This window comes from Laccaria bicolor, genomic scaffold, assembly GCF_000143565.1.
Source record: "Laccaria bicolor S238N-H82 LACBIscaffold_28 genomic scaffold, whole genome shotgun sequence".
Lineage (NCBI taxonomy): Eukaryota > Fungi > Basidiomycota > Agaricomycetes > Agaricales > Hydnangiaceae > Laccaria > Laccaria bicolor.
In genome coordinates, this window is record NW_001889899.1 from 44599 (window position 1) to 56042 (window position 11444).

Genomic DNA, 11444 nt, shown 5'->3' on the forward strand with positions numbered 1-11444 from the left:
AAAAAAAAATATGTGCTAACTGGGGAGGTAGCCAGAACATACCTCTGGTCAACTTGAATGAGCCTATCAAAGAATCAGTCAAAAATACTGAGCGGTTAGGTCTGTAGATGCTTTGTAAAATGGCTTGTTTTGTCTAAAACAGGCCAAAAATGACCAAAATAGCACAAAATGACCATTTTCTGGAGGCTCTACAAGCATAACCGCTCAGTATTTTTAACTAATTCCTTGATAGGCTCATTCAAGTTGACCAGAGGTATGTTCTGGCTACCTCCCCAGTTAGCACATATTTTTTTTTCAGATGCCAAAAATGGCCTCCAGAATAAAAACCTTCTCAAGGCTCCAGCTTTCACTGAAATTAGTCCATACCAAGGGAAGTGTAACACAACTACATAATGTAAAAGAATACACAAATACATTTGAGGTACAATAGATTCTTAGAAAGAACCAGAAAAATGAACCAACCTTCATTCTTTTTGCACTCAACTGTATATACAAAAATACTAAGCTACATCTGCTATTTCCATGAAATATTTTACAGTTTTGTATGTATCTTTGTCAGTTTCTGGCCTAAAAATATGATCTTAGGTGCGTTTTGAAGGGTTATTATGTAGGTACAAAAGACCAGTCTTAACCGACAAGACCGGTTCACGTTAACCGGTCTTTTTGCGGTCTTGTGATCTCAAATCTGAAAGACCAAGACCACAGGTCTGGTCTTTTGCAGTCTTGGTCTGGTCCAGTTGCAGTCTTTTTGCAGTCTTGGGACTGGACTACTTCTAGTCTGCCCCGATGTATCATTCTCATTGGGAGATACCTGCAACAGGTAGTAGATGGATATTATAGAGCATTGCTTGGTTTTGATCAGCAGAATGACTGCTAGTTGCTTTCCTGGTATTGGGGGCTGGGCTGGTTGTGAAGCTGTATCTTTTTCAGATTTATGAATTTGAGCTTCAACTCCTTTGCATTGAGATCTAGGCTGGAATTGTGTCGCAACATTTGTCTGCCAGGTTGCATAACATGCAGTTAGAGACATTCCTCAAGCTAAAATTACCATTGATAAATGGCATTTTTAGTAACAATGGATAATGCAGTACACAACATTGTGGAGGGAAAGATGTCAAAAACATCGGAAATTCAAAGGACAAGACAAGACAGGGGTGTGGGAACTATTTACCAAATTAAGGCAATTCTCAATACAGAAATCATATGATTTCCATTCTCAGAATTATTTTGATAGCAGCTGCTATGATTTTTAAATGTGGAAATCATAGCAGCTGCTACCACCCACAGGCATGGGAACTCTGCCAGAAATTTGAATTGCTATAACCCCACATGATCAAAATTTTTGGCTCTCTGCTTCTCCCACATCTGCTCTTCCGAAAAATATGCCTTATCTCCAGAATTTGCAACATTCTTCTCTTTCAAAAGTAGGACCCTTATTCACCATGCCTCTCACTTTCGTTTGCTGGCACCTCCTGCTTCAAGTTCAAGTTTCAAGGTCTTTGAATTCTTAGTCCTTCGCCTGATGACATGGTAGCATTTTGCTAACTTTTAGACCCCTCACCGGCACTTTGATCTCTGAATTTATATCCATGTCCCCTATTGAATCTTGTCTTCATTTGCCTGCATATCAAACTTGGAACTGAGGACAAGGATTTCGCTTTTTGTTTTCCGAATCTTTGTTGAGCTGCTACTAGCAAAGATGAACATCAACTGGCATGTGAAGGCATCCCATATAAGTCTCGCTCTAGATCAATTCTAGATATGCCAGTGTCTATTTTATTGTTGACATAGGCTCCGGCCAAATTGATTTGAAATAGCAACCACGGAATTGTGATGTTATAGTGATGGTAAGGAATACTTGAGTACCAGAAAGGGGGTCTAAATGTATTATTGCATTGGCTCAAACCTTCCCCAAGCCACAACAATTTTCTGTAGAGTACCAGTGCCAGATACATTCAATTGGGCCTCCCCTTTTCTGCCTCCACATTTTACGGACATGCGGCCACTGAGAGTGTCCCAACACTCCTTTCTACAATTTGAACCACTCCAATGACATGGACTTGGTTGTTTGATTTCAGGATGTCTTTGATTTCAGTGACAATAAATCATAAAATAATGAGTAGGTCATCTCAAAGTTACTTGTCAAGTATATGGTTTATCAAGTGGCCAATCTTCCAGAGATGGTTAACCGTATCTGGGCAGCTTCTACATTGGTAGTTCTCTGATGGTTCATGTCCAACACAAATAGGTTTGCAGGTAGAGAATTTTCACCTGTTGTATATTAAATCAGTGTCGATGTGAGGGCGATCAATGGAATGCCTGAGAACCCAGCATGTCAAAAGTTTTTCCCCTGCAGCAATAGATATATGTATATGTACTCATCTTTGGCATGGCGAAGCGCGTTCATCCTTGTCATTGCATCATTGTAGTGCTCAGGACAGTAGTTACAACACCAGACATGGTGCTCTGGATTCAGGAAGGATTGTTCATGTCTTTTGATACATTCCATAGCCTCTGTTGTGAGAAGTGCCCAAGGTGTTCTGGAGAGGTGGGAATCTGTGTTCTGAATCACATGAGAAATCTTTCCAAATCTAATTAGCTGTATCATGAACACAAGGGGGGTCCAGGATTTTTATAAATCCTATCAGGTTGAATTTTTTTTTAAGGCCTCGATGGCTGGACTAACTGACTAGGGTGGGAATATATTACCAAATATGGAAACATTACATCATAATGTCTAAACCTCATCATCTCACCTTCATTTGTTTCCACTGTACTTGCACGAGTCACAGATCCACCGTTGAATTCTGCACTTGATACCCACTCATACAAGATGATACTAAATAATGTGTAAGTTCTCTATTGCTGGTAGACGTACTTACCAAACTTGTTTCACATCTCTTCTGTTTGCCGCAGATCAATTTGTCTTTGTCGTCCATCTCATCACTGTCAATGGGCCACCACATACACATTCACTGATAAACTTTCACTTGGGGACATGCGCAGCCTCGATGTTTGATGTTCAACCTCGATGGATGTGGGAGATAGGACGGTTTGAGTAGTGGTTGTCGTACAGTGGCGATCAAAAGTATTGCACAGCCACCACATGCACTTGTAAATCTAGCCTACTGATCGTAAAATGCACTCAATTAAGATAAGAAAACAACTATACTGCAGCCAGAAAAGTACAAAATAATGTGGTAGTCTCAATAATAGTAATTAGTGGTCCTGCCGATGTCAAAGCCATGAGAACGAATCAAAGCGCTGTGCAATTCTTTTGCTCACAGGCTGTCCGACGTGAGATTAAGTGATTGCGGGAGAACCAAAGAAGCAATTTCTTACTGGCCTTCAGTACTTTGTAGCGCCACCCCGAGCCATCATTAATGCAGCAATGCAACGAGGCATACTCTCATAGAGAGTGTTGAGGGCCTTCTGTGGAAAATTTGCCCATTCCTCCTGAAGTGCTACCCATAACTCCTCCTTGTTTGTCGGCAATGGGTTGCGAGCATGAACTAAGGCATCCAACTGATCCCAGACATGCTCAATGATATTCATATCTGGGCTAGATGGCAGCCATGGGAGTTGCTTGACATTTTTTCATGCAAACCACTCCTGAGCTACCTTGGATCTGTGTTTGGGATTGTTGTCCTGCTGAAAAATCAACCCCTCCTTCCCTGTACGCCTTATTTTTAGGTCCTTAATACTACTGAGAAATTGTTTATCAAGAATTTCCACATAGTCCGGGCCGCACATAATTCCGTCGATCCGATGAAGGTGTCCCATACCCTTAGCAGTAATCATCCCCCACACCATGAGGTTTCCTGTGCCATGTTTAATAGTTTTCTTAATAAAGCAATCATCTAGGGCCTGTCCAGGTTGAAACCATGCATATTGGCAGCCATCTGATTTGAAAAGAAGGAATTTGGACTTGTCAAAAAATCCAACATGCTTCCAATCCTCAACAGTCCAGCCTGCATGTGCCAAAGCCTAGAGGGACCTACGAACACAACAGACAAGTCCGTAAGCCCAGAGATTGCATGAGAGTGTGTGGCGAGAGACAGCAGGGAAGGCTTTCTTAACAACCTCAGTAGCATTTGCAGCTTCACATTTTGCAAGCATCCGGGCTGCAACTCGGACATCACAGGCATCTAATTTACATGGCCAGCCTGTCTTTGGATTAACATAGTAAGGATCAGCTGATTTTTTGAAGTGCTTCAGTATATGGGTGACAGTTGTGTGATGAATACCAATTCTTTGGGCAATGTCATTGTCGTCCATGGAAAGCTTCTTGAGATCAACAATTCTGGCAACTTTTGTTGGGGAAGTATAGACCATGATTGTGAAAAGATGTCTGAGCTGTTTTTTCAGTCCATACTTTGCTAGATTTTTTATAATGAGGTACCATGTGTTTCTGAGACACCTGAGCAAAAGTATTGCACATGGTTTTCAGCAGTAAAATGCATGTATTATGGCTAGATCTAATTCATATATGTGTAACTTGATTCGATTATATGTATTACACTTTAATGTACCCCAAGCACTCATTTTACTTGAGATTAAAGCATGAATCCAACCAGGAGATTGATGCGACTTGATCATGTGGTGGCTGTGCAATACTTTTGATTGCCACTGTATGGGTGTCATGCCCAGTTTTGGTCTCTGTTGCGACACTGACAGATCCTTTGTAGACTGAATCAACACCAGTTGGTGTCTCGACAACTGCATCAACCGTGGTTACATTGCCTGGTTGCCAAACTCCCAACACTGACCACCAGGCTATCTGCCAGCTCAGTGTCTGGTACTTGCAAAACAGTGAGTTGATATCTGTGTTAAGTGGGCTGCTGTAGGTGATTTCAAACTTCAATATCACATAGGAACTTTCTTTACCATCGGTCAGCAGATTCCCTTCCCCCTTAGTGTCACCTTTGCCACCATCAACATCGTCATCACCACTCTCGTCATCCCCCAAGTCACTCTTGTTATCGGTAGACTAAGAATGTGCAGGGATGTCAATTGTTGTCCGGCCCCTACCACCACTGGTGGAGTGTTGCCATTAATTGAATGTGCCACCAGTCAAGATTCCTTGTTATCAAGATTTCTGTGTTAGTATACAATATCAACTAGCTGTGACCTGTGCTTTGCATGGGGCTTTCCTTTTGAAAGTTCAAACATTCACCAATTTGAATTCCTGAATTTGTCCAGATTATAAAAGAATTGAATACATCTCTGAGCAGATCAATGCAGGACCAAAGTATTAGAGTAACAAAGTATCCATAAGGTGGAGGCTATTAAGAACTTCAAGAGGGTGGCACATTCTCATCAGTGAAGAAATTAGCAGAACTCTCTAACTCAACCCTCTTGTGTTTGGCTGCTCTGGTAGCCTGTGCTGGTGTTGGAGTTGCTGGCATTAGTGTCGGTGATTCAGATCATCAGATGCCTTCTGATTGTAGCTCAAAAGTCCTCTGCAGAGGCACACAGGGTTTTCAAGGGAGCTACACAAATTCATAAAGGCAAATCTCAAAAATAAAGAAGCTCACTTTCTAATCTAAGTCATTTGTCAATGTCAAAACCGCTGCAGATCCCATAGGACAGAATACTACATTATCAACTTCCACAATGAACTTCTTGACTTTCCTTGGCTTGGAATCACTGGCAACAATTGCATTGGCAAGAAAACCTGTGACAAACACATACCACTTCGCATATGGCACAAGCTTGCCAAACTATTCATACGAAGGAGAGTCAAGCACAGTGCAAGTGAAAGAGGCAGTAGGCTTGCTTTTAGAACCGGACTTGACGGGGCCCGTTACTATGAAATATCCATGTCGAATGTTGCCTGGTATTGATCGCAGTTTGCTGCATACCCAGAGAGCTTCTCGGCGCGTTGAGTAGCTCAGAATTGCGAGCAGCTTGATTAGCGCAATGGCAATCCACTCTGGTCCTCTCAATGTATCCTGGTCGAGGACTTAGGGCATCAGGTCTTGAAGAAGGGTGGCGACACCGAGGACTTTGGTCCACATTCTGGACCAGTCAGTGGTTGGGACTGTCACGAAGAGCTTGCTGTGTCCACTGTCGGTGTCGTTGTGGAGTATTTAGAATATTATCAGACTGTCAATGGTCAGATATACATATTGAGAAGAAGAATTGCTACATACATGATGATCTTCAAGTTCGACAACAATTTTCGAACCCATTGGCAAAGTGCATACCTTGAGCATGTCAGGATCATGACCGTGATTGCAGGATGCTGAAGTTTCAAGAATTCTCGAGAAATTACTGAATTTGTGTACTGCCAGCTGAATTTCAAGGTAGATTCAGCAGGGGCAGGGCGGTCTATTGAGCAGTGTTGATCTGGCAAGCATCAGGCCTTCTGTGTAAGTCAAAGCCACAAAACAGGAGGGAGTAAAAAAGCTCTGTTTGAATTGGTACCTACACAGCAAGTCAGAGTAAGTAAACAGGGCAGAATAGCATCAACAGTGGTGGAAAATGGTGAATGAAAAAGGTGGTGTGAATGGCCGTCATGATAGCAGATGGACAATATAGCATCCATGAGAGGAAGACATCATCAAAGTTGTCTAGCCAATCAAATATCATCTTTGTCCCCCATGGGAAAGTGCCTTGTCGTTTTATAATATGATAAAATGTTCCCATGAAAGGTTATGTAACAACCACTCACTGAAATACTATATTTCTATGCAACATACTGGCTCTTTGATCTCTGGAGGCTTCTCCATCAACATTTTGAACTGTTTCAGGGTGTTTCCAGGCCGTTCGGATGGGAGGTCAATTTTTTTTAAACAGCCTGTCGGCTGGACTAACTAACCATCCCAATATGGCATTTTCAAATCCTGGACCCCCCTTGCATGAACATTGCATGACTTACACATCCCTCCACATCAAGGCCTGGCGAGCAACTCCTGAGTTCCAAGAAACATTGCATCCCTCACAGAAAATTTGTGCATCTCTTGTGTCCAGATCATTGACAGTCACTGTTTTCAGATCCATACCTAGAAGATCAACTAACATGAGTGTGTTGGCTCTGCCCGCAGCACTAAATTGAAAGTCGAACTGTGAATCAATGCATTTAAAATGAGAACGAAGGTCTTTCAAGCCAATCAAGACCAAAGGGGGGCATCCGATCCTGTCATCTTCACAAGAAGCACAGATGAAGACATTTACAGCAAGGTCCAAATTCTCATACAGAGATTCTAGCCTGGCAGACATGTTATGTTCATGCACCTGCATCCAAGAATCGAGGAAAGGTGCCAGGTGACTTTGTACTAGTTCCTTTGGAAGCTCTCCAACTTCATTTGATTCTGAGGCAATGAAAGCTGCAAATGGCTCGCACTTATAGATTGCTTCCACCTTTGGCAAATTTGGCCACGATGTTGGGGGAAGTGTCTTTTGATGAGTGTGATACCAATCACCCACTAACTTCTGCCTTTGCAAGGTCAAAGACCATTGCTGTCTTTCCAGTCTATAGATCTTGTGGGCTTCGGAAGTTTGCAGCAGTTCAAGAGCAAGCTGCTTGTAAGCTGAATCCAAATTTCAGATAGAATATGTTGCAAGAGGAGAAGCTTGAGCTTACAACGACAGTTAAATTTAAATTTTTCTCTGTATAAATAATGATCAAGAAGCTGTCCTAATGTAGCATCTAGATCCACTTGATCATGGCTGTGTCGTAGAAGGACAGAAGAATGGCTAATACAAAGGTCAGTCCTTGATATCTCCAATGATAAATGTCAGATGAAATACTGTTCAATCAATTGCTTAATGTCATCTTCCATAAGCTGATTGCCGATCTCAACCATAAATTCATTGGTGATCTCTGATTCCTGTCCATAGACATCAGCAGAGTGCATCTGATGGGGAATGCCATACATCACCTCAAAGCCACGTATTGTGTTGGCAATTTTCAAGGATTTGAATTCCTCAAATTCTAGGGATGCACCGGGGATGCCAGAAGATATCCCCATGTTGAAGTGCAAAGTCATCTTGCTGATATCCAACCTCAGATAACTTGGCTCCTTGTCATAGTCCAAACCATTTGGGTAAAATCTTACATCTAATTTCAGCAGTTAATCTGTGATCACTTATGAAATAGAAGGAAAGACACCTGGCTGATAAGAATGAGGGATGCATTTCCAGAATGTTCCTACATTGTCTCCGATCCCGAGGCCATTCACGTCAATGCTAGACTTCTCAACATACATATCATTCTGTGTGTTTGAAAAGCACCTCCAAGTTAGTTGGAGACATCACTCATTATCATCTGCTCCCCATACAGAACTGGCAAAAGTAGCTTCAAAAATGGAAATCAATCATGGTGCCCTTCTGCCTGTAATACTGTCCCAACAATGAGTCTTTTTATACATTATAGTGAAACAGCCTACATCACAAGTGGCTGGGCCAAACAGCATTGAAGCCCATTGCAGTTCAGAGATGTCCATAGGATAAGGCGGGAGAACATCAGAACACCTCTTGAACACTTCCTCCCACACAGATGACGCCTTCTGATCCAAGAGCACACTCCTCAGCCTCTTAGTTGAGTGTATAAGGGAATAAAGGTCAATAGGATGAAGAAATTCAAAGATCTAGGTTGGCATGTGGCTCATCAATCTATTGATCAAGGCGAGATTCTGAGGCGTCATTACAGACCTCAAGTAGAAGTTCAATGGGAAGATTCAAAACACAGGATATGTCTAGAGAAGCTGTTCTTGAAGCCTTGATCTCTGCCCTCCTCTGGCACTTTATAGCAGCTGCAAACCAATTGTCTGAGGTGTCAGCAATGAGTAAAATCTGTATTCCAAAGATTTTGCTCTCAACTTACAATTCTGGAAAATTGGGCCAAAATTAGTGAGGAATGGGCGAACCTGCTCATAGGAAGAGAATGACAGGACCCTGGGCAATAGGGGGTTTCACAGTAGGCCAACTTAGGTCCCAACTTTCATTCCAACTTGTGGGCCAACTTCAACAAAGTTGAAGGGGAAGTTGGCCAACTTTACCGTGAAACACCTTGAACTGCAGAAAACATGAACTTGGGCTGATTTGGGCTCGGAAGGGATTCCGAATGCAGATTTCTGCCTATTTTGGACATGTGGGAAGTTGCAAGGTGAAGTTGGGCACCAAGTTGGGATCAAAGTTGGCTGCAAATCGGCGTCGGGACCACGATTTGCATCCCAACTTGATGAAGTTGGTTAAACTTTGTCCTTCCAACTTGGCAAAAGTTGCTCACCAAGTTGGGGATTAAGTTGGGACCTAAGTTGGCCTACTGTGAAACCCCCTAATGGTAGGAGAGGCCTGATCCTGAAAAAGCACCTTTCGTCCAGACAGAGGTTGAGCCAATTTGTCTGGATTGCACCTGGCCTTGCCAAAATTTCCTGAAATTTGTCCAGACATCAGTATCTAGCCTATTTTTCCCCAAAATTTGTCTGGATAGACTGTATCTGGCCTAAAATCACCACAGATGAGGCTTGGGATTTCAGAAATTGAGGAAATGAGGTACCAAGCATTGTAATAACACCAAAAGGCAATGACTACAATAGATAGGCTGCTTGTATTCAACCTGGTATCTAGTAGCACATAAACTAGTGTAATTTTTACACTAGTGCTTCTGCAAGAGCTTCAAGTTCAATGTCACTTAGTGATGGGCGCGGGTTACCCGCGGGTGTTTCCACACTTACCTTTACCCTGACCCCACGCAAACCCGTACCCTTTCCATGGGTGAGGGTATTTTGAGGGTAGGGGTGAGGGTTTGCACAGGGTTTGAAGGGTTAGAAACCCACAACGGGTGGACGCAAGGGTCAAATAAAATGCGAACATGGGGTACAAGCTAGCTAGACTTTCTGCAAGACTACCTAATCATATGTAATATAATCCCACCCAAACCTCAACTCGTCTTCTTCTCCTACGACGTCTGGAAGGCTGGCTGCAGCCTTAATGTCAGCATCACGGACAAGGCCCAACTTACTCCAAGCCCCAAGACACATCAACGCGCAAGTTGATGCGATGCTGAGTCGATTACGGATGTGAGATAGAACGAGCCGGCCCTTGCTGAAGACACGTTCAACATCGGTAGAGGTGGCTAAACGAGGGTGAGGCCTATGACAAACTGGCATGCAAATTTGACATACCAGGAATAGATAGATAGTTCCGCGCCATCCGAGATAAGCAAGGGTAGACAGCGCGCTTTTCAACCCACCAGAGAAGTGCGTCTTTGACCTTCTCGGGTCCCGTGCTCAGGTATTGTGCCAGCTCGCTCCGAAGCTCCTCATTGACAGGCGCCGAACTTGAACAGGACAGCAAGTCGACGAAGATGTTCTCCGATTGTGAAATAGGTGCCTAAGAGACTTCGTTTCAATTATAATGTAGTTAGAACTATATGTGACGTACCGATGCTGCTTCTGGTTCCTCCAACTCAGGAGACATGCCTGCGTATCCTCTATCGAATTCCTCTTCAACGATCTCACGCGCAGTCTCAATCCATTCTTCTTCCCATCCAGCCGATCGGAAATAGTCGAGTTTGCGCTTTGGATCGAGCACTGAGTAGACGGACATTAGTTGCAAGTCTTGAGAGTAGAGAAAGTTGAGCTTACCCATTGCAATACGATATACTTCCGAATAATCCGTCATATTGTAATACTTGTTTAGCAACCTCTTCCCAATTAGCATGGAAGCCCGGATTGAGGGGAGATATGTCGTATTGAGTGCACCAGAGGCAAGGTGCTTATCAATGTAGTCCATAGCAGGGATGACTTTCAAGAGGTTTGGTGTTTGAGCCGAGAAAAAGAGGGTCGCCTGCTTGAAGATCTAGAGAAGTTTTGAGTAACAAACTGTGAATAAGCGAAGCGACGTACTTTTAAAACACCTGAAAGCTTTTCGGCAATCGTCCACTCCATCTCTGAGAGCTCATATGACCGAAGCTTCATCTCACGGATACCAGTCAATTCGTCGAGTGGCTTGCGGTATAAGAGCGCGAACTCGAGCATGTCGAATGTTGAATTCCATCGTGTAGCGACATCCCGAGGCATCATCCGAAGTGAGAGAGGTTTTTGTTTGGCTGCTATGCTCACCTCTGCATGTTGCTTGAGAATCGAGAACCATTGTGGTAGAATGATCGTTGTCGAATTCTTGACGGCGAAGGCGAGTTTACGGAGCTGGTGTGATGAGAACAAGTCAAACGTGAATTTAGTGTTTACACTAGATTGAATCGGAGACTGAATTTACTTTCACCAAGACCAAACGCACTGGCCGTAAGCTCTCGTCGAGTTCTACAACCTCTTCTGCGGACATCTCACCTCGAATATCAGCAAGTCCTTCACTGCTGTCATCGTCCTCGTCATCCTCCACTAAATCATTTCCCATCAGCTCCTCTTCAACTTCAATATCTACAGCAAGATCAGCAAGGGCTTGCGTCGCGGCATCAAGAGCATCATCTGCTTCAG

General features: G+C 43.3%; 2 protein-coding genes across 2 annotated transcripts; one reads left to right on the forward strand and one right to left on the reverse strand.

Annotated features, from left to right (window-relative positions):
* Positions 1–3945: 3945 nt before the first annotated feature.
* Positions 3946–5258, forward strand: LACBIDRAFT_330557 (uncharacterized protein; the record flags this gene model as incomplete). The annotated part of the gene is made up of 4 exons (XM_001884818.1): positions 3946–4020; positions 4689–4812; positions 4848–5102; positions 5203–5258. The coding sequence occupies 4 exons, from the start codon at positions 3946–3948 to the stop codon at positions 5256–5258; spliced, it is 510 nt and encodes a 169-aa protein (XP_001884853.1).
* A 1621-nt stretch (positions 5259–6879) lies between these two features.
* On the reverse strand, positions 6880–8213 carry LACBIDRAFT_304475 (uncharacterized protein; the record flags this gene model as incomplete). The annotated part of the gene is made up of 5 exons (XM_001884912.1): positions 6880–7535; positions 7589–7701; positions 7756–7835; positions 7887–8065; positions 8117–8213. 5 exons carry the CDS (start codon positions 8211–8213, stop codon positions 6880–6882), a joined length of 1125 nt encoding a protein of 374 aa, XP_001884947.1.
* Positions 8214–11444: the final 3231 nt, after the last annotated feature.